Source organism: Lathamus discolor, chromosome Z (genome assembly GCF_037157495.1).
Source record: "Lathamus discolor isolate bLatDis1 chromosome Z, bLatDis1.hap1, whole genome shotgun sequence".
Classification (NCBI taxonomy): Eukaryota; Metazoa; Chordata; class Aves; order Psittaciformes; family Psittacidae; genus Lathamus; species Lathamus discolor.
The window spans coordinates 83679526-83703048 of record NC_088909.1 but is presented as its reverse complement, the minus strand read 5'-3'; the positions used below and the strand labels follow the sequence as shown (position 1 = coordinate 83703048).

The 23523-nt window shown below is 39.7% G+C and overlaps 2 protein-coding genes across 3 annotated transcripts in view; one reads left to right on the top strand and one right to left on the bottom strand.

The window, feature by feature from the left end:
- Positions 1 to 601: 601 nt before the first annotated feature.
- On the bottom strand, positions 602 to 18274 carry PTCD2 (pentatricopeptide repeat domain 2). Its single transcript, XM_065661929.1, has 10 exons — positions 18121 to 18274; positions 16006 to 16098; positions 13534 to 13663; positions 12510 to 12627; positions 11026 to 11104; positions 9737 to 9828; positions 7670 to 7783; positions 6034 to 6108; positions 5110 to 5223; positions 602 to 3739 (listed from the first exon to the last, which is right to left on the bottom strand). The coding sequence occupies exons 1-10, from the start codon at positions 18224 to 18226 to the stop codon at positions 3515 to 3517; spliced, it is 1146 nt and encodes a 381-aa protein (XP_065518001.1). The 5' UTR covers positions 18227 to 18274; the 3' UTR covers positions 602 to 3514.
- MRPS27 (mitochondrial ribosomal protein S27) overlaps positions 18249 to 23523 on the top strand; it is a 53290-nt gene continuing 48015 nt past the window's right edge. Inside the window, exons 1-2 of one of the 2 annotated variants that reach the window (XM_065661926.1) lie at positions 18249 to 18368; positions 20490 to 20567. In XM_065661926.1, coding sequence (XP_065517998.1) covers positions 18302 to 18368; positions 20490 to 20567 — 145 coding nt within the window. In that variant the 5' untranslated portion in view covers positions 18249 to 18301. The remainder of the gene's footprint in view (positions 18369 to 20489; positions 20568 to 23523) is intronic. The other variant, XM_065661927.1, reaches the window with a different exon arrangement.

Genomic DNA, 23523 nt, shown 5'->3' with positions numbered 1-23523 from the left:
AACTGTCATGTCACTTTTACCCTTCATGTTGACACCAAGTTCAGGTTCAGCAGGTTCTGACCCCATATGTCTGATTTGAGCAGATGGTCCCTAACTCAACTTCCCTCTGGCATCAGTGCTCCTGCATTTGAGTTGCTGCTTGGCAAAAGGATTTGGGAGCTGACCTTACCTGACAAGCATACAAAATGGTTTGTAGTTAGAGCATCAATACTCGCAAAAAACAGCACCTATGCTTGGGGAGCTGGAGTCAGACTACCCCAGTTTCCACTGCATGTGCTGCTGGAATCATCAGGAGGTTTAGACAACTGTGCAGAGCAAAGACACACCAAAAGCTCCCAAAGGTCTTCATCTACCTATCTTCAATAGCAAGAGCAAAGATAGATGTGGAAGTAGCATTATATCTCACATCACAAAACATGAAGCTAGTTATCAGTAGTAGTTTTAAGTCTACTTAACCCCTCTTGCTGCTTAACTATACCAACCAGATGAAAATAAGGTGACTTCAAAAGTGGCCTGGAAAGTAAGCAGACAATCAGACACTTGCTCAATTCTAAACACTGTTCATAAGCAGCAGGAGAAAAGAAACATAGGAGGAAAGGGGTGTATGAGCAACATCTACTTTTAATAAACTTACTACTGAGTATGGGGCAGTACAAGGGCATATAAGCAGCCATAACAGATGCAGCTTTAAAACAAAGAAAGAAAGAAACAAGTCTTCTGTTGTTTTGCAATAGAAGTTTTTAGAAGGATGCAATTTGAAACAACCCTGAGGAAAAGAAAACCCCCAAACCAAACCCAAAGTTGAACAGCTCTGGATTTACACACTATAGGACTCCCTACTTTCTGCAGTGCTGCGAAGTTCTAACAAGTCTTTGTTTCAAAAGATATTTAAGCTTACGTAGAAGGGTCATTAAGTACACAAAAACTTTTCTTTAAGAAACATTCCTGAGTGACCCTGTTTCGATAAATCCTTTCACCTTCATTTTCATTGTTCTGAAGCACAAGATTAACAGGAGCACAGAGGAAGTGATCCTTCCTTACCAAGACTCAAGATGTTTGTCGAAAAGAATAGAAAGAGGTATTAACCCATGGAGAATAGCAGAAGCATCTATAGCAGAGGAGTATCAGCCCTTTGAAGACTGCACACAATACAGATGCCATGTGAATGTAAAAAATAAATTGGTTTACAATTCAAGCTGGAAAAAGTCCCCAACTTTCTCTTCAGATGTATACCAAAGTACACCTTTATAATTGTCATTGGCATATTAGAAGTAACGTCAACAGCCTGTCTTGTACGTCATTGATTAGTATTTCCACAGAATACTCTAAAAACTGCATCATGATCACTGGCAAAGATGAGTTGTTTCAACAAATAAAGTAAGTTTCAAAAATAAAATGCTGTAAATCTATAGGTTTGCAGTCTATACCTATCACCAGCCACTCAGGGGTGCAAACTAATGCCTGGATTTTCCATTTTGAGACTGCATGTGTTAGGCATAGGGCAAACTGTTCATTCTGCCCTGCCTTTACACAACAAGACATCGCAGATGCAAGGTATCCCTGGAAATTGAGTCGGTAGGAAAGCATGATCAAGAAACGCCACCTGCTGTCTCCTGGATCACTGTTCTAAAAAGCTGCTGGAGTGCAACGAGATGCTCTAAACTCATGTTTCCTTTTATTGCAGGAAAACATATTTGAACATGATAAACAGCAATCCTTCAGATACTCATTTAAGATAATACATAAAGTTTCAAGCAGCATTTCCTACAGAAGTCTTTTGCAGAGAAACCTAGAAAAAAAGGGCAGCAATTTCCTTTGAAATACGCCTTGTTTTTTTTCAGACTGCTCCCCTCCCTTCCCTCCAAATAATTAATTGAATTTTACAATGTTGGCTTCTCTTGAATTTCAAGGCTCATCCTTGATTAAAACTCTATATAAGCGAAGTATAAATATACCACTGGCTGCAATAATATAGCACATATCTTTCTTTGTGGCTATCCCCAAGAAATGCTCTCTAGTGACTCAACCCAGGACATCCCAGCCACTCCAACACAGCAAAAGTTTGGTTTCCTGATCTTGGGCACTAGGACACTAGATGCCAACCACACTTCAACATGCTAAACTAAGCATACGGTTGAAGAATCTTCTGCACAAGAGCCAGTGTGCTCAGGACCTGGATGCACCAAAAAGTAAATCTGTAAACATATGAAATCCAAGCTCCCCTGATGAACAAGCTAGTGTGCAACTTGAATGAAACAAATTAGACTTTGTTTGAATTAATGTGCATAAATATTATAAGTTGCTCTTTTCACCTCCCTTTTTTCCTAACGGAGGATGTTACCAGTCTTCTACAGCACTTCCAGAGCAACCTTCAATATTTTCATGTTTAATTGTCTGAATTTTGTGTGTTTTTTCTTTGAACCTACCCTTCTTGGGTTCCTGCTTTCTTTTCCTACTGAAGTATTTTTAGTTATTTAAGGGCATTGCCTCTCTCTCTAAAGACAAAGAAATGGTGCTTCCTTAAAACAGATTATAGCTTGAGTAAATCAGCCTCAAGAAAGCAAATAGTCAAGGGAACAAAGAATGGAAAACATCAGCTATATTGGTAATTGTAATAGAAGTTATCATTACTCCACTTACAGGTAGGACACAGTCGGAGCCAAGAACCTAAGCAATTCAGATTAAAACAAACATGTGAATCTCAGTCCGAGGACGAATTAACTTCTTGCAAGTTTGAAAGTGCCAAATAAGGAAATGAAAAAGACTTGACCTTATATATTTGCTCTGTAACATGCTAAATGGTTAAAACTATCTTCTATTATTGCCAATAAAAATGTAGTTTTATATTAAACAGTTGTCCTGATAGTACTAGCCAACCAGGTAAATTGAACAGTAGTTCACACCTTTTCCTTTTTTTTTCCACACTAATCCTTGCCACACTGCAACAACCTTCACAAATCCTTTATCAATGTTATTTGTGGAGAAAAGATTGGGAGCTACTTAAGGTTCCATATTGGAAGTGTTGGAATAATTTCCAGCTGAGGGAAAAAGATCCTTCTTCCCTCTGATTCTCTTGAGATGTACAGAATTTGAATAAACAATTAACTTCTGTACTCTTTTATCAAGAATCTGGACTGCATCTGTCCTTTTAGTCAGAACATTACATCTGACGAAGATTGAATTTTCTTGTCACAAACCACAAGTCAGGTCAGATACACAAATTATTCTGGTCATTTTCATCAGGATGTTTAGCATAGCAAAATTCTGATTAAAGTGCCTGAAGAAAAACTTCAAACCATTCTATCACTCCATTTCTGACCAACACCCAAATATACATTGTCATGGCTTGTTTTTATCATCAAAATTGAAATGTGAAAGCTACATGATATGTATTTAAAATGCAGTTTCACACAAACAAACAATTGTTCATTGTGAAGGAGAGGAGAAGACATTTTACTTCAATGTGGCTTCTAAGAGACGCTAACTGCAGTTCAGTGTGCCATCAAATATTCAACTATTCCGACAACAAATTCGACCGAAGTGGTTTAGCAGCTTGATAGCCCAATAGCTTCTGACTGAAAAGCTTTGCAGGGATCTTCTTTGAACTAGGAATCTGGAAAAGCATGTCTTCTAGCGTGCACATGGTTATCCGTCCTGAAGCTTGTAGTTTCATATGAATTTCTCTTAATTTGGCAGAAAGGTAGGTGTTTTCTTCCATCTTTTCCCTGACTGCAGCCAGCTAAGGAGGAGAAAATTACAGATTTACAGTTCAGCAAGTGAAGCTCTCACTCAACCACCATATTGAAGGCAAGCAATCACTCGAATAAAAAAAAAAAAAAAGCACACAATGTAAGATATGTAGCTAACACAGTGACTAGTAAGAAGAGGATTTTATGCATCACCAAATACAATACCACACATTATACATCACCAAACAATGGTGGAAATGCACTGGCTATCTATTAGAGAGAATTTGTTAGATTTAAAGCTTCCTCAAAATATACAGTCCAGTTTTCACTCCTCGTACAGACTACCATGATTATTTTTCTATTCAAACCCAGGAAACATTAATTACTTCCTGAAATTTACTTTCCAGATCAGCACAATTCTAGTTATTATTATGTATCACACCAAATGTACAGAGAAAGTAAAAAAAAAGTCAGACTATAGAACACTGAGATGTTCCGTACGCCATATACAGTCTGAGCTCAAGGGTAAGTATCTCTTAAAAATTCTTATTTATAGATAACCTTTTGGGGAAGGAATGCGTTAGGACTAATGCTTAGTCTTCTTAGGAATTGTTCGAAATTTGTCTAACAAGAGCAAAATACAACACTGACAAATGCAACATCTATTGCAATGAATTTACAAAATGAAATGCTGCTTAAAAAAATTTTGATTTCAACACACTAGTTAACATACTTGGGCTGTGTTTTCAAAGATGTGTCCTACTTCTTTTTAGTATTTGTTATTTTATATATCAGTTATTAATTTTGTCTAATAGGCGGCAGTGAAAGGCTAAGTATTTAATTATTAACATAGTCTTAAAATATCTTATTCTATAGACAAGTTTCTGGAAGAACCACAGCAATGCTTCCAAGCAGATAGGGGTACACACGTGCTCTGAAGGAGGTCTTCTTGGCGATCAATATTGTAAAAGGTTTTTTCAAATAGCAAAATATAGCAAAATAGCAAAAGCTATTACTTCCCATATCACATTTCCCTGGGTAGCATCACAGGTCTTTGCAAATTTTACCAACCTAACAATATTGCTGTGATCAGAACCTTATTTTTACATCAAATGAAAATAGCACAGAAGGCAAAGGATTAAATTACTTAATGCCACTAGAGAACGCTTCATCTGCATTCAGATGAAATCTGAGATCCTAAGAGCTACAATAAAGATCTACAATAAAAAAAAGGGAAGCGGGCAGCTAAGTGCTTTATCCAACAGTACAGAAAGCCAGCCAGCAGCCTTACCATCTGACTGCACCAGATTCCAAACAACTTTAGTAGGGTGAACTCAGGCACCTAAAGTTCTGTAACTGACCCACCATCATCATGGCCCAGCCAAGCACCATGGACCTCTTCTCATTACTGTACACTTACCACCTGCTCAGAAAACTCGATTTTTTTCACAAAGGGAGGAGTATCAACTTTCACTGCTGCCTCTAATGTCCTTATTACTTCTTCTAGCAAACCAGATCTGAGCTGGACAAGAACCTTAAAAATAAAATAAAATCACACAAATAGTCTTACCATCAGAATGCAAACTTAAAGAAAAAAACATGTTTGAGGAAGACATGAAGCAATACAGGAAAAAATACATTTCTAGACATTGCACTGATAAAAATCCATTAATCACAAAGAAAGCCAAAGGAATGACTGATTTCCACAGAAGTTTAGGGGGTCGTCTTTGCAGCTAGGACCTGGCAAGGGTGAGCCTGGAGAGAAGGCTCCTCTGGCAGAGCTGCATTAGCTGTTCTTGAGTAAACTGAGTTTTTTTTTCCCCACAGCTTAGAGAAGTTACTTACAGGGCACATGCAGGAGACTTTCCCTCAGGTTTTAGACCATGCAATTAAGGCAAAAAAAAGTTCCGTGCACATGAAGTTAAGGTTCAAAGGGCTGTAGGAGGCCTGAAGTGGGCAGAACATAGCTAAGGAAGGCATTTACTTGGAACTGTGGTTTTTTTAATCTCTTGTAGCAAGAAAGCAAAAAGTTACTATGTCATAATTAGAAATTGTTCACAGCCTATACTCACAGACATTGGACTGGTCTACTTTTCATTCCCGTCTATGGTGGGAAGTGATTTTAAAAAATGGTGGCAGGGTGTTAACAATTCAGAAAGCATTGACAATTTTGTCAGTACAACTGACAGAAATTGTTTGTTTGCTCAAAACCAAGCTGAGCAACAGTACTGGTACACACCTGTGCTACTAAGAAGCTGGACTTCTGTCACTCTGCACAAGCGAGTATTTTGTCCAGTATAGCATAATTCTCAGCAAAATCCTAATACGAATCAAAGATACTTACTTTAAGATTATTGTATAGTCTGCTCTCTGTTTTCAGTATCCGGGAACAATAAAATTTGGCTTGTGAAACATCATTCTAGGAAGTAATTATAAATAATAAAAAGAATATGGTTAAACATGTGGGACACACTTTGACAAGAAAAGCTTAAGAAAAACAACAGCCTCTCACAACTTTTCAGTGAATCACAAACCAGGATCTAGAATCCCTTCACCAATCCATGGGTCACCAAGATCCACAGATTCCAAACAGCATCCAGCCTGTGAAAGGAACACTCCATGCTGGAGTTCCCATGTCATCTGGCTCTTTAGCACAGTACTGACAGAACTCTGTGCGCCAGACCAGCCAGGGAAAGAAGCATGTAACCAACAGTGAACATAAGAACACCTAAAAGATAAAAGATCTACACATGTGCACAATTTGGCACAAGTCAGAGTACTTAAATGAATTGCAGTATATGTTAATGTGAGTATTTATCCTGCGCCCAGCACTTTTAACCTTTTGGACATACACGTTTACAGTACTGTGTCTGTGCCATCAACTGATTTGTATAGACAGTAAATGTTACACTGACAGTTACTAGACTAAACATTGTTACTTGGGATCAAGAAATATCTTACAGCAAGATGTGCTATCAAAGATCATGCAGTTTAAGGAACGTAGAGCATTAATCTGTTTGCAAAACAAGAACTGATTTTTATATAAGGCAACTTCATGAAGGATATTTCATGTTGTGGTAGAGACAGATATTTTGTTTTTAAACCTCAGTGCCAGTGAGATGCCCTGTCATTTCACCATGCACATCAAAAAATTAATTAGATGATGCTATTGTTCAGTGTCTCTGTTCACAGAGACAGTGCAAAAAAGACCACAGAGGGCATATGAAAATTTTAACAATTTCACTTCATCCATTCAAATCCATTAGCTCTTATCCATTTGATCCATTAGCATCAAATCACTAGCTCTTACAGTGTCTCTGACCTCTGTTTAGACATGAAATAGAGAAAGTTCAGAATTTCCTTCAAGCAGTATACACAAGTTATCTGTAGGTGAAATATTAGACTTTACAATTTTCTAATTGTTACTTTCTTGCTCAGTCTTTAACCCTGTACTGCCTCAGAGCCTCTCCATATCAGTGCTTAGGCACATGAGGTATATGAAAACCTCCCCCTGAAGAAATGTTGTGGAGAAAGACAAGCCATCTTCCAGGCAGTAGGACAAAACATAGCCTTTGAGTTTGCCTCCCAAGTTACATATTTTTAAAAGATGATTGTACACATACTTTAAATTATCTTTTTAATTACATTTAAAGGAAACCATCAATAATTAGCAGTATCTGAAGGACTGGGTCCATGGTGACATCTGACCTGTTGGCTGAACTCTCTTTACTGGCGTTGTTACTAGCACCAAATATCTGTGCATTCGACGCAGCATGTATGTTTAGATTAGAGAATTTCTACATTCACTTTATGTGGGAATTGTCTATAATCTTAATCTTTCAGGGGCCTAAAAATTCTAGTACTTGAAGTTATTACATATCTCAGTTATGCTTCCTCTATGTTAGCTTCCTTTCATTGACTATCTTACAAAAATTAAACTAGAGAGATTCAGGTACAAATCAGAACAAAAGGTACTGTACCTGCTTCAGAGCAGTTGCTACAGCAAAGCAGTATGCTCGCAGTGGTAATGCGTCACCATTTAGCTGTGCTTCTTCAAGCAGTTTCTCACAGATTTTGCAAGATTCCAGGTTGTCCTGCATTGAAATTTCAAACCTAAGTTGCACTTGCTATTCTTGTGATATGAAAGGACTGTAGACAATTGCAATCACATTCAGAAGGCAATCAGAAGTCAATATACTGTAAGATACCAGCACCATTATTTTCAGTATTCAAGTAGCGCAGCTTACTACTGCTAACAGCTGGATCAATAGATTAAGTTTTTCAAAAAGCCTCACCTAATCCCCTTTTGTGCATAAAGGGTTACTGCAGCTTATTCCCTTATTGATAGTATTTTATCTTCATTAAAAAAACAAAACAACAACAACAACAACAAAAAAAAAGCTCCCAAACCCATCAAAAAAAACAAAAAACTAAACAACAACAAAAAAAAAACCCCAGCCCCCAAAACACCACACATTTATTGTGTCTTTTAAAACAACCAGGTGACAGTTGAGAATCATTTCCCCTCTATTTTTATCAATTCACTAAACAGCTAATGATGGGTCAGATTCTCTACTGAAAACACAGGTAGGGCCAGAAGTAGTAGAAAACAAAGTCTTGGGAACCTCTTCCTGTTGCACATGCCACAGATCCAAGGGTTCGGACAGCAGGCCGTGAAAAGAACTATGTAAAGATTTTAGGGAAGAAACTACTGAAGACTGAGTAAAGGATACGTCAGAGAAACACAGTAAGTTTCTCTGAAAGCCTTTACCTATATGGCAGTGTTTTGCCAAGGAGCAACCCTGAAGTGGTAAGTATTGCCTCAGTAGATGTTAGTAGTAAACACCAGCTTATAAACTTGGGTTGTAGCATAGTGTCAAGAGTCTTTGTATATTCAGAACTTTCTAAAAAAGGCACCTTCTACATAGAACTGGTAACAACACTAAACTGACTGTAATCATCAATCTCTAGCTTTTTTTAACAGCAGACATCTTCTGCAGCTCTTTCTCAGCTCAGTCTACTGCCTCACTCCCCAGGCACCAAAGCCACATGGCTATTCCTGACCTAAAGGTAGCCCTGACTCATTAGGGCTGAGAACTTCAAAAGCACCATATAAATTACTACTGAGCTATCGTTTGAGGCCAACTCCTTTTTATCACATATGTACCAGTTTCATTGTTTGGTTAACTGAGAAACCTGAGAAAGTTTAGTCAAGTGATATAATTTTTCTTCAGCTAGTGTCTTTCATACTAAAAACATGGGGAAATTGAAGAATACTTCCCTACTGAGTTTGGGAAAGGCCTAATTTAGCATTTAAAATTACAGAACTGATTCAAATCTGGAGAGAAGGATCAAAATAAAAAAAACCCTGGGGATCTCACTTTGCTATAAAAGGGAAACAGATATAAGGAAACACTCATAGAACCTACGTAGCCTAGTTTCTTACTGTGTTTATGCTCTTTTTTTTCTGAGCTAAAAATACAGTTAAGGTCAAGAGGCAGCCTGTTTCTCACTGAAGGCATTCATCTAGGTTTCTTTTCTCCACTCAGCTGCCCATTTCCATCAGACATGCAGGAACATATTACCTTTGAGAACTATAATCCTTGCCAAGTTTGGGTGCAATTACAGAAATGGTTCAAGTTTACTTGGAGGGGAAGGGGAAAATGTATGGGAGATGTCTGACAGAACATATTATATATACGCCTTGTTTCTTAAGGAAGCCAGACTGTAAAACCAACATTAAGGCTGAAGCACAAAGCACAGTCTGAAGAGGTACACAGATACAAGAGAAAGAAAACTATCACGGTGTATCAAATTTGCTCTTCAGCGCTTATGCCCACATAAGTTTTTAGAGATTTGCTTTGTGACATTAGTTTGCATGGGAAGCTGTATATGTGTACTCAATTAAGCAATTTAGGATTAAGTATGCCTAAAATATTTGTGCTAGATATGAAATAATGACTGGGAAATCTTAAATTTCATAGAAAAGGAAGACATAGAGGAGGCATTTCAAATCCTTTTTCATCAGGTAAATTAAAAATACTCACCAGTTTGTAGCATATTGCAAATGCAATTAGATAGGTTTCTTTGCTGAAAGGTATACCTTGTTTTTTCATTTCGACCAGAACTTCCAAAGCACCTATCAAAAATACATTAGTGTTATTCACTTCACAAATTTAAGGCTGTACATTTTGCAACAGGGAAAAAAAAGATAAATTAAATCAGCATGGAATAATCTTTATGGGTGTATTTCAAAACATGACTGTAATTGAAATCTGTTCTTAAAAAACAAAACAAAACCAAACATTGAAAAAAGTTTAATTTAGAGTCAGTTGGATGCAAATATTTCTTGCCAGCAAGAAGGTTTTCAATCTACATTAGCATCTGGCCTTACTGTTCTATTATTTTCATATAAATCTCAAAAATAAATTCTAGACACTTGACAAAGCTGCTTTCATTCTTCCCAACTGCCCAGAAAGTCTGCCTTTTAAACACATAAACAAAGCTTCCACCATGTTTTGGAAACTAACAGCTCTTCAGTAACACATGTGTTCCATTAGACCACCACACTGCATTGAGGCTCTGATCCAGTTATTTTTACAGTCTAGACTTCTATGACAACCTCTGGACTTAGATTTGCCAAACATCAAGAGAGTAAGTGCTGTGTGTTCAACAAATTTCAAATAAAAGGATTTGCTTGAAAAGCTTACTCCACACTCAATTTGAGATTTTCTCATGGAATGTCTTTTCAGTCAGGTCAGATAATTCACCATTATCCTCAAAAAGGACCAAAATGCCTTGAAACACTTGACTTAAAATACTGCAGTAGCTACTCTGTATGGGCACACTAGTAAGACAAACAAAGAAAAGACTGCAGCCTGGTTTTGTTATCCACGGGAAAAAGGGTACCCTTTTCTGCTCTGACACAAATGCAGAACTGCCAAAAAAGGTTGTGGAAGAGTTTACTGTTCAAAAAACTGCATAAACCAAACTTTGAATAGAAAAAACAAAAAGCTCTGGAAATTACAAACCAAAGAGAAGTTAAGCCTTCAGAAAAGAGGGGTTAGGAAAGAATCCCCCCTGGATAAATACAATTCTGTGCAACTAAGAATGGTAAGAATACCAGTAAAAATGCAAAACAAATACAGTCTTCCATTTTTAGTACACCCTACAGTGCAGCTCATCCACATCTACACTTATATACAGGATGTTTGGCCTTTGAAACCATAAACCAATGAGTAATATTCATTAAAATGTACATGTATTTATACACACACACTTACAATGAGAAGAATTCTCCTCAAAATGCATTTGCCTTAGCAAACAGAGTACTTACTTTCAAAATGGCCCTTTTTAAATAACATAGTCATCAAAATATGGAATGATGTACTCTCCGAGAAAAAGCCACGCAAATTCTGGAGAACAGACACAGCAAGCGTAAAGAAAGTTAGCAGAGTGAGCATTCTTACTGTGCACAGCATCTTGCAGGTCTTCCTACTGGAATAGTCCCATCTTCCTAAGTTCCACATTTAACATCCCGGGTTCCCTGACTGTCCCTCTGTCAAGTCACCTCTAAAATGCCAGTGATTAAGTATAGTCAAAAGCTCTCTAAACTTAAGCAGAAATTTCCCAGAGATTCCCCACTACCAATTTTTTAAATAACAGATTGTGACTTCTAAATTGATGCAAGCAGAAGTCACTGACTAATGGCAACTCCAAAATCTCAGCAGAAACACAGCTTGCAGCTCATTAACAGTATCTTTAGTGTAAGGTACCACCACCATGAAACCAAAAGAATTTTTCGCTCATCACAGTATCAAGTGATGAACAGATCAGCACAATGGCTTAAGAACAGAATAGCAGAAGAAAGAGCAAGTACATTTTACATTCCGCTTCAATGACACTGCATTGGAAATAGCCATATAAAATGCCAGCGGCGTTAAGTTTAAATTTCTGCAGCAGTCAGAAGAAGTGGTACTCTAGCTTACTATCCATTAGTTACTAAGTACTGCAGGACCTGTCTCAATGAAATAGATCTTAAGTGAAAAAAAATCATAAAGAAACAAAAACCACACATACTTTCACGTGTGCCTAATTTAACAATAGTAGCACAAGCGAGACTTCTCCCATTTCTGGCTAGATCAAGCTCATGCCTTAATGGATTATCATTGTAGAGGTGACTTTCCACTGGCTGCCAGAGATTTTTGAAGACACGACATTATTGCACAGAACCTTTTATATTTATCATACAATGGGCGTGACTACTGTCTTGTCATAATAGCATACACAGCATTTTACAGATGTTCAGAAACAAGCCTTTACGTTTCTTCAACATTTAAAATGGCCACGTTCCTGAGCTGATGAATATTACATCACCACTGCAGGGTTCAGAGGGAGTTTGAAGTACAAAATAATGGGATACATATGTCAGTGCAAACAACCCAAGGGATTTCAGAGGACTACTATGTAAAAGCTCAGAAGTGTTTATTTCCAAGAACAAGCTAATGCATCACAGGATGCAGGAAAGCATGCATCAGCTCTGTTTATTTGAGAATTGTTTTAATCAATACTTATGATGCAATTATGCAGAAATACAATAATGTTATCAGTGAAACTAGCATTTAGTTTTAATTACTGTCTTGCTGGTTTTAAGGTAAACCCCATGTAATTTGCATCCTCACATTAATATCATAGATATCCTTACTAATGCAACACACATACTTCAAGTCTATAAGCTCATGCAGGGCTCATGTAGTACACGAATTACTCATATAGGACTAAAAATAACAACAATATTTTCTAAATATACAGGCGAATTACCTGATCTTTGATAAGTTCTACTGCAGGTCGTTCAAGATCTAGCTCATAACATAGCCTCATAAAGAGTGGCCCAAACTTAAAATTCTGTAAGGCTGTGATTCCATTCTGCTCATGGTACCTATTGGAAAGATTAAAAGAAATTAATCACACAGGGCACGGAATTTGTGAAGGGAAAACAGGTTTAAATAGACAGCAAGATCTGTATGTGCAATGACAAGCACCAGCCAGCGATATTTAGATAACAGAAGATTAATTTTATGGAAAAAAACCTGTTTTGATCAAACTAATAAATTAACCAGTAATATGTAAAGTAACCTGCATTGGATTAATAGCCAAATGGGTCTCTGCCACAAAAATTCCAGCTACTTCACCCTCTATCCCCAGAGCAATAGCACAGGAAGTTGCAGCATTGCATTTTACAAGCAGTACCTGTTCAAATAACTTTTTCTCTCCTACATTAAAAGAACGCAAATTAAAATGTTAAAAATAAAGTGTTTAATTTTTTTTAACTCCTACACTGCAATTGCTGGGAAGGCTTTAATTCACAAAACCTGCCACTACTGCATGCAGAAGAGTTTATAACAAGGGATGGCTTGGCTGGAAAATGCCACTGAACACACCATTATACCTGGCAGTGTTCAAGGCCAGGTTGGACAGTCTTGGGTGACATAGTTTAGTGTGGGGTGTCCTTGCCCATGGCAGGGGGGTTGGAACTAGATGATCTTGAGGTCCTTTCCAACCCTAACTATTCTGTGATTCTACAATGCTTCTATGTGGCACTGTTCATTCTGCATACGATAGGAAAGCACTTTGCTCTTGTAGCTTGACTCTTCTTTGATCTGAGAGCCTGCGAAGGGTTGGAAGATCCAAACCAAAATAAAACACAGCCTTAGTTTAAGGGATTAACTATGCATATGGCCACTGTATTAGGGTAAGCCCTCAACTGCAGACATAACCTGAGATGATCTAATAAAAGCAAAAAACTAAAGAGAGAAAAGAGCGTTACCTGGGTTGTTAAAAATACCTGTAAATAACTTCTCTGGCTAGTTCCACATCAGATGAAGTCTGACATAAATGCAGCAAACTTTTTAATTCAGTTTTGAGAATGATTTCATTTTTCTTTAATTTTTCTTTAATACTTTTAAAATACGGATCTGAAAATAAAACACATTATAGCAATAGTCTATAGACAATTCCTTTACCTGCATTGCATACTCAGTACCTGAAACATGAAGATTCAATGAGGCAGAAACCTTGGGGTTTTTTTCACCAAGAAAAATGCATGAAACTTCATGCCTAGGTGTCCCCATGAAGTCATGTCAGACTTGGAAAAACAAGAGGATGCTTACTGTGAACTTAACTGCATTGTGTGTGTTATGTCATACAAAAAAAAAATTAAAGAGGAAGGAAATTTTGTAAGTGACATTTTCTGCCTTATGTTCTTTTTTAAAAAAGCAAGCAAACAAACAAAACCAATCCCACTCAGCCTTCAAATGACCATAGGAACTCCTACTCAACACTGCTTGTGCAGAAGATTTAAATTCCTTCATGGCTGATGCAAACACAAAGAGTCTCATATGTAATCTATGTATTTCTATATATAACCATAACCTTAGGAATTGTTGCCCTTTTCCCGCCACTCCTAAAGAGGTTTCTCTATCCAGCACGTTTTCCTATGACAAAACAAGCACAAAGATGAGTCCTTCATTTTGTAAACTCAAGCCTCTGATTCAGACACACCCAAGATTAAAATCACATGCACCACCTGGCAGCCCCATTCCTCTAAGGGTGCTACCTCCCATCTTGGCCAGGGAAGTGAACTTTTTGGTAACAGTTGCTGGGTCAGTGCTGTTCCCAAGCTAAAAACCTACACAAGAGGCCTAAAAGTGAGCACCCCAGAGAACAACGTATTCAGCTACCGGATACGTATCTGTTGCTACATGCAAATACAAGTCCTTACTCAAGCTGAAATGCAGAGCTGAATCCTGTGAAGTCAGAAGAATGTATATAGATGCATGCATATAATAGTTGTAATGTATTCAAAGATGCATAGAAATTCAAAAAATACCTGGGATTCCAACTGTCTTTATATTACCGTAAGCAACCGTTTAACTGCTGTAGTTAATAGAATAACTATTACAGTTAGTAGTTGCATTATAATAACTAATAGGTATTACATACTGTGTAATTTATATATGTGTATATATATTCTGTTTCTCCTTCTAAGCCAAGTTTAATAATAACCCTAATTGCTCCTTTTCAGCTTTCAAGTATTAGACTAAACACAGAGTACAGAAACCATGAACACATACACACAGATAGGTGCTTAGCACATTGTTTTAATTAGTCCATGGAAGCTTCTATTTGTACAAAACAAAAAGATCTACTGTGACCTGTAAGGTCAAATATTTGGCTTCTACAAACCTGTTTTAGCAAGAGTGATTAACCCACAGCAATAAATTAAGTTTGTTATATTCAATAATTATATTCAATACATTTGAATTATCACATTCATCCTCCCTGAAGGGCAGGATGAATAATCCCCCATGTGAGTGTGTCATCATCACAGCACAATATAGCAACATTATGACTTGCCACTGCCTGATTTAAACACTACTTTCATTTAATATAGAATGTCCGGTTGACTTTATTTCCTACTCTGCCCCAGAAGACTGGTTTACACAAAACAAAATTTGATTATTTGTCTCTTCCTTGACATACACATAAAAACTGAAATTAACTACATCCTTTGGAACAATTGTCAATTTGAATCACTAGAACACCTGCACATGATTAAACAGGTGCAGGAAGTGCAGTTTTACCAAATCTTTCTTGAATATTAAGGACAGATTTATATTTATGTTCCTTAAAGAAAGGAATTTGTTTATTTTTTAAGCAGCTTGATAAAATCCCCATCAGGTAACACCCAAGATCAGTATCTTGCTCCTTCGTAAGTTCGGAAAGCCTAAATTTGTTTTCCGTATTCTAAGTATGCATATACCACCTAGAATTGGGTGTACAATTGAGAACTTACATTAGGTAAATAGAAACAAATCTAAAAGAATAAGCTAACTGAATTTACAGAGTAGATTAAAAGAGAATTACTGCCATAGGCATTCTCTGGATAGTTAAGCAGCTATTAGGTTTTGTATTAACTTTATCTGATACCATATTTGAAGCAAGATTTGTAGACTGAAACAGTATTTTCTATTAGACTGACAAAGTTGGAAAAGCAAGGGCACAAACACTTCTTATGCGAAAGTCTGCATGCTTGAAAACTTCTCCACATTTTCCAGCACACCATAACTAATATTGTTTCACTCTACAAAGACGCAGATCTTCCAGTAATTTCAGCAACAAAAAATTTGCAAGAGAAAGATTAAGTTGTTGTTTTACATGGGGTCAGTTGATATCACATTATAATGACTGTGACTGTCTTATTTCCTAGGACTTATTCCAAAACTGAGAATGGTGATTATAAAATAAATATTAATACCTTTATTGCCGTGAACTTCATTTCTAATTACCACTTTCATCTGCTGAAATTCTTGTAACTTGATATCATCTTCTGTTAGCAGATACCTCTTCCCTACCATTAGAAAAAAAAAATGAAGGTAGAGTTTTATGTCACACTGTCTGTTTTAATACTACTGAACTTTGTATTTATTAATTACTGTCCTTAATTACTGTGTGATGCCAAAACAGGGGCACCATGACCCTAAAAAAAAGACTGCAAAAATTGCAATTGCTCATGTGACCGACAAAAGTGCCTGAGCACTACGTCTCAGCTTCACGAAGTTAATGTCTATAAAGATGAAGAAGTATGTATTTACTAGATGTACAAAAGAAAAAGTAGAGACACCACTTCTCTCCACCAAGCTACGATACATGAGGATTCTGCACAAGCATAAGGTATTTCACCCCTTTCATATTTTTATAACGATTTATCTCCTCTTTGTTCACCACAGTGCACTACTGGCAAAGGCTCCTCACATCTGCTGTCCACCCTATTGTAGAATGCATTGTTCTAGAAGCTCCAAATGCAGTAGAAAGACAAAAGGAAAAAACCATAAAGATTACTATTTGGATTGTATTAACACTCAGGAGACCCAGTAAAATTGTAGTGCAGTAGAGATATCGGAGAACAACCTAGAATCTCAAAATTAGCATTGGGTGCTGACCTCAACTGTGCTGTGTTGTAAACTCTTTTAACGGACATGTCACGCAAATGCTATTTGTGGGTTTTTTTTTTGGTGCAACAAAAAAAGTCCTCCAGTAAATTTTTGTTTGCAACCAGTGATTTTGTGACAGAGAGTCACTGTAATAGTTTATGTTGTCACAATCTAATCTTTTAAGTTTTTGGCTTCTTAAAGAATGATTCTAATCACTAAGGGACAAGGGCAAGTATTATCCTGAGCTAGGTTATTTCTCCTCCTGTTTCCCTAGCAAAATAAAAACACTTGTTAGCTATGCAAGCTAAGCACGCTAATAGTACATTTTATAAAATCTGAAGAAAACCCCCCTCCATTAAATGGCATTTTTAGCCGTTAAATTTAATGGAAATAGTTTCAATGGGCAAGCAAATACACTTTATCCAGCATGAAATTTGCCTGGATTATATTGCCATTACTTCCCAAAGACCCACTCAGCTGGTCTAACACCACCCCTGTCCTGGGCCTCTCCAAAGCTGATGCATGAATCATGCCAGTGCCTGGGCTGGTACACACACACCACAATGCATGGACACTCAGCAGTCACAGGTGTGATCAGAGAGCCTGGGAGAGCAGAATTTTACCCTTCTTGAAATTACTTTGCTCTATTCTACTGCTTTCTTAAATACACACTTTACAGTGTTATAGAAAGAAAACAATGCAAAAGGGCCGCTGAGCAAAAAAAGAGGGAGCTCAACACGATGGCTGGCACACACAGGCAGTGCAGGCCATCCCAGATAAATTAACTGACCAACCTGCTTTACTTCTGACACACTGTGACTCTCTAAAAGGAAGGCCAGTGAAAAGTGGTGGGCAGACCACCATGCAGCGGGGAACTTCATGTTTCTGAGGCATCTTAAAGGATCTGTAGACTAAGCAAACCCTCCACAGACGTTGGTACAGCAACCCAGAGACCCAGACGTGGCCTATGCTGGAGCCTTTCCACACGCAGAGGGAACACCTCGAAACGCCTCTGAAGCCTGGTCACCGTGGTGACAGCCAGCAGGCGCGCCTGGATAATGTCGCCCTCCCAGAACAAAACCGCATTTATGAAGCTGCATGCTTATTGGGCTTTGGTGACTCCTACGTAGCCGACGGCAAAGACAGGATAAACCGAGTAATGCTGCCCCGCGGGACAACGCTGCCACACCAGCCCGACACATCACAGCGCCCGCCCGCTCTAAGTCCCACCGGTAGCCCCTCAGCGCTCCCGTTCTTTCCATACCCAGGGCCGGGAGGGGCATCCCCGCCGGAACTACAACTCCCGTCATGCACAAGGTTACGACAAACACCAACCCTGCCGGGAGTTGTAGTACCAGGGCCAGCGCCGCAGCCCGCTGGCAGCCCAGGGCCCCGGCTGCGCACCCCGCCGCCCGTCGCCGCCGCGCAGCCCGCGGTACCTCCAGGCGCGGAGCCCCAGCAGCCGGAGGAGGGCAGGTGAACGGCGGAGCGCCGCACGGCCTCCCGCGCCACCCGCCGCGACGCGCCGGCGAGCACCACCGCCATCTTGCGCCCGACCTGCCGGAGGCGGGGCGCTCGCGGACCTGCCCCTCACCGCAACTTGCCTCCTCCGTCGGCACGATGGCCGCCGCCGTGCTCAGGCGCGCAGTGTTCCGCACCAGGAGGGCCCTCGGCGCCGCCGCCGCAGGTCGGTGCTCTGTTGGCAGACGGCAGCAGCGCTCGGCTTGGGCTCCCACTTGGGGGGATTCCCTGCGGGGCGGTGGGGGCTCGACCGGGGAGGACAGGCCGTGGCGGGATGGGTCCCTTAGTCGCCCTGGCTGGCCGCAGAGCGTGAGCAGGCGCGGCGTGCTGCCTAGGGACTTCCACTTTGCCTTTGTACAAACGTGTAAAGGTGCAGGCAGATCTGAGAACGGCGTACCACTAGCATGCGGTGCGGGAGAGTGTTCTTAATCCGTTTTTTATAGGTATTCCACCTTGCCGATTTCATAGCTTAGTGTGATAGGAGCTGCCGTTTGGGGTCACGGGAAGCCACGCGGGGTTGTATGGGTGCTGCCGAACTCGCGGCAGTCGGTGTTCATCACAACCTTCTAACTCAGGTGACAGAAGTGCAACCAAGACTTGGGTTTTTTGAAGCCACTTTTCAAAAAATCCTGGCCTTTGGGGTGGTGGGTGACTTTAACCGTGCCTTTTCAGCTTCCCTCAGCAGGGATTTCACAATGTTGCTTCCTGGTACCTACATGCCCCTGTCTCAGTAAGGCCGCCCTTTGCTTTGGCACTGGACCTCCAGCTTACTTGAGCAAAGCACTATCATGCCAGGCAGTTGCTTGTACTATAGAAAACAGTTCTTTAAAGCTGTATCCTTGCTAGTGGTATCCTTAGCTGTGAGTGAGCTGTGAGTGTGTGTTTATCCTAACAAAAGAACAGCACAAACCTGGATCTTTCGTGTGCCTCCTTCATGAACATAATTAGAAGTAGCTTCTAAAGAAAACCCACCAACTAGATAGACTGGGTATTACGAAAAAAATCATTACCAAAAGGGCAGTCAGGTGTTGGAATAGGCTGCCTGGGGAAGTGGTAGAATCACCATCCCTGGCAGTGTTCAGAATCCATGTAGATGAGGCCCTCAGTGATACGGTTTTTATGGTGGTCTTGTAAGTCCTGGGGTAACGGTTGAGCTTAAAGGTTTTTTCCAGCCTAGCTGATTCTATGATTTTGTGATTCGAACCAAACAGAAATGCCTTTTATCTTACTTTCCAACTGTTTGGTAAAGCATTGCAGGTTTTTTCACATTTTGAATGTGGAATGCAGTGTACCTGGTCTTTTTTGACAAAAATTTGCTAAGATGTTCAGATGTCTGTGTATAGTTTCATGTCATAAGAATGATAAGGAGAAAAATTGTTTCACACAAGAACAACAAACTTTTAGTGGTAGCAGGAAGATTTTCAGGTAAAGGCTTTAAGATACTAGCTAAGAATTCTGCGTAGCATAGTACAGTACATAGTACATTTTAACATGGATTTCCACAACCCTTTGCATGTATTTTATATATTCCTTAAAAAAAAATTATCCACATATTCCTCATGCATTTTCAAGGCCTCATCATCTGTGAATGATGCACAAACATATTTTGTTCTTCCAAATTAAACATTTTCTGTTTCATTTCACAAGCTAGAACATGTCTTGAGCAGATTTCAAAAGTGGCACAAAATAGTATTTGAAAAAAAAAACTTAAAAACATTTGAGCAAACTTTGCATTTCACAGGAGGTGCAAAAAAGGGAGATAAACAAAAATGGAGTATTTCCAAGATTAGTATCTACTTTTCATTTATGCTGAGACAGATCTTTGCAGGTGAAAAAAATAACTGTGCAACAACAACAGAAAAGCCTGTTGGTGTGTATTCCTTTTTTTTTTTTTTTTTGTTTTGTTTATGTGTTTATGTCTACATATATTTAATTGTTAGCATTTGATGATAAAGGCCTGTGGGCACAAAGAAGCTATTCTTTGGGTTTTTTCTGTGTTTACAAGTTAGCATTTTCTTACATACGGAGTTTAGTTTAAAAAGACTTGTTTCATGCTGAAAAAAACGTAGGGGAGAGCTTTTCTGTTTTAAAAATTATGAGGTAATGGCTCATCCACATAGAAGGAGCTGAACTGTTACAGTATCTGCTGCTGACAGTTGTGTCATAAGACAGTTTAATGCATCCAGCTCAGTAAATGTGACAGAAAAAGGTGATATCCAATAAAGTGCTAGTTTATTTAGAGGTGTCTAAGGAACCTGACTTACTTAGTTATTTCTTGCTTCATTAGGAAGAAGATACCTTCTTTCTGCAGCCTATGTGGACAGCTCAAAATGGGAAAACAGAAAAAAAGAAGATCATAGCCTAGGTAAGAAAAGTTTGTTTCCTTTTCTACACTTTGACTAATTGCAGCCTGCACTCATATTAGACTAGCTTATCATCTATAAGTATTTAAAAATTAAAAAATTTGTGGAGCAATATGCTTCTGAGGATCTATGTCAAAATCTGCTCAACTCGTAAAAAGTCTGTCATGGTCAAAGCTAGAATGCAGAAATAAGTTACAGTTTTCCCATTTAATTAATGTTTGGCTTCTACAAGCTAATTTGTTTTTTTCTTTGACAACATTCAAGGTTTTTATGAATGTCATAGTTTTGTGTCTGACAGTTAAGACTGTCTCCAAGTGTCCTCTTCATTGATACTACGGATAAGGGAAGAGCGTCTGATGTCATCTACCTGGACTTGTGCAAAGCATTTGACGCTGTCCTGTGTGACATCGTTGTCTCTAAATTGAAGAGGAATGGATTTGATGTATGAACCGCTTGGTGGGTAAGGGTTGGATAGTCACAGTCAAAGAGCTGTGGTCAACAGCTCGATGTCCAAGTAGAGATCAGTGACAAGTGGTGTCCCTCAGGGATCGGTGTTGGGACTGGTCTTGTTCAACATCTTTGTTGGTGACATGGACAGTGGGATTGAGTACGCCTTCAGCAAGTTCGCCGATGACACCAAGCTGTGTGGTTTGGTTGATACACTTGAGGGAAGGGATGCCATCAAAAGGACCTTGACAAGCTGGAGAGGTGGGCCATTGCCAACCTCATGAAGTTCAGCAAGGCCCTGCACCTGGATTGGTGCAATCCTGAGTGTAGATGAAGGCTGGGCACAGACTGGGTTGGGAGCAGCCCTGAGGAGAAGGACTTGGGAGTGTTGGTTGACAAGAAGCCCAACATGAGCTGGCAGTGTGTGCTTACAGCCCAGAAAGCCAGCGTATGCTGGGCTGCATCAAATGAGCATGGCCAGCAGGTCAGGGGAGGTGATTTTTCCCCTCTACTCCACTCTTGTGAGACCCCACCTGCAGTCCTGCATTCAGCGTCGGGGCCCCCTAACAAGAAGGATGTAAACTTGTTGAATCAAGCCCAGAAGAGAGTCATGAAGATGATCAGAGGGCTGGAGCACCTCTTCTATTAATTTAGGTGAGAGAGATGCGCTTGTTAAGCCTGGAGAAGAGAAAGATCAGGGGAGACATTACAGCAGCCTGCCAATACCTAAAGAAGAGGGCCCAGTACATAGAGGGGAGATTTCTTTGTACAAGGGCATGTAGTGGCAGGACAAGGGGGAATGGCTTTAAACTGAAAGTGAGAAGGTTTAGATTAAATATTAAAAAGTTCTTTACTGTGAGGGTGGTGAGGCGCTGGCAGAGGTTTCCCAGAGAAGTTGTGACTGCTCCGTCCATGGCTGTGTTGAAGGCCAGGTTTGACAGAGCTTGGAGCAACCTGGTCTAGTGGAAGGTATTCCTGCCTATGACAGAGGTTTGGGACTAGATGATCTTTAATGTCCCTTCCAATCCAAACCATTCTATGATTGTACGATATGATTCTATGATTGTTTTGATTGTAATGCAGTGAAAAAGAAGACCTATTCTGTAATTATTACAGGGAATTAATGTTTGAAAACATTTTTAAGACCATTTTCCTCATAGGTTTGCAAGAGGAAAGTTATATTTCTTGTGGAGATTTTAGATTTTTCTGCTGGGGAAAAATGAAACTATGCATTTATTTCCAAGAATCTGTACATTAAACTGTGTCTCAGATGGTAGTGAGATCTCTTGTGTGAATTTCATAGCTAAATTCTTTCGCTAGTTTGCATTTGAAATGACATTCCACTGTCTTTTTGGTGACTGTGTTAAATGGAAAGCATCATACAAAACTTTTTTCATTACATACACATTTTATACTGCAGGTGTTTTGGAGACTCCTTAATGCATTACCTTTGTCTTCCATTTTTCACTCCCTGGCCCCTGAGCTGTGTTTACTAATTGTAACACAGATTATGAGGCTGAAAGAATCATAGAATCATAGAATAGTTAGGGTTGGAAACGACCTCAAGATCATCTAGTTCCAACCCCCCTGCCATAGGCAGGGACACCTCACACTAAACCATGTCACACAAGGCTTCATCCAACCTGGCCTTGAACACTGCCAGGGATGGAGCACTCACAACCCCCCTGGGCAACCGATTCCAGTGCCTCACCACCCTAACAGGAAAGAATTTCCTCCTTATATCCAATCTAAACTTCCCCTGTTTAAGTTTGAACCCATTACCCCTTGTCCTGTTACTACAATCCCTGATGAAGGGACCCTCCCCAGCATCCCTATAGGCCCCCTTCAGATACTGGAAGGCTGCTTTGAGGTCTCCACGCAGCCTTCTCTTCTCCAGGCTGAAAAGCCCCAACTTCCTCAGCCTGTCTTCATATGGGAGGTGCTCCAGTCCCCTGATCATCCTCGTGGCCCCCCTCTGAACTTGTTCCAGCAGTTCCATGTCCTTTTTATGTTGAGGACACCAGAACTGCACACAATACTCCAGGTGAGGTCTCACAAGAGCAGAGTAGAGGGGCAGGATCACCTCCTTTGACCTGCTGGTCACGCTCCTTTTGATGCAGCCCAGGATACGGTTGGCTTTCTGGGCTGCGAGCGCACAGTGCAGCCGGCTCATGTTCATTTTCTCATTGACCAGCACCCCCGAGTCCTTCTCTGCAGGGCCGCTCTGAATCTCTTCTTTGCCCAATCTGTAACCGTGCCAGCAGGTGATATTCACGGGCTTTTGTCAGGCAGGAAGACAGACAAAATGGTCAGTTATTGATCAGTAAATGATCAATAAATGATCAGTAGTTTTTATGCACTAATTTGTTTCTGTTATTTGCCTATAACCATCTAGTTTGGTATAGTCAACATGTTTTACTGTACATGGGCCAGAAACAGCCGGTGGGTGCTCATGACTGTAGCTTGGATCCTGCAGAGACTGTTAATACCTTCTAACCCTTTACGGTCAAT

Coding starts and splice junctions, on each gene's coding strand:
- PTCD2 (XM_065661929.1), bottom strand. CDS start 18,226: ATGGCGGTGGTGCTCGCCGGCGCGTCGCGGCGGGTGGCGCGGGAGGCC. Junction 12,628..13,533: donor GCCAGAGAAGTTATTTACAG/GTATTTTTAACA, acceptor TCTTTCCAATAG/GTACCATGAGCAGAATGGAA. Junction 5,224..6,033: donor GACTATACAATAATCTTAAA/GTAAGTATCTTT, acceptor TTTATTTTTAAG/GTTCTTGTCCAGCTCAGATC.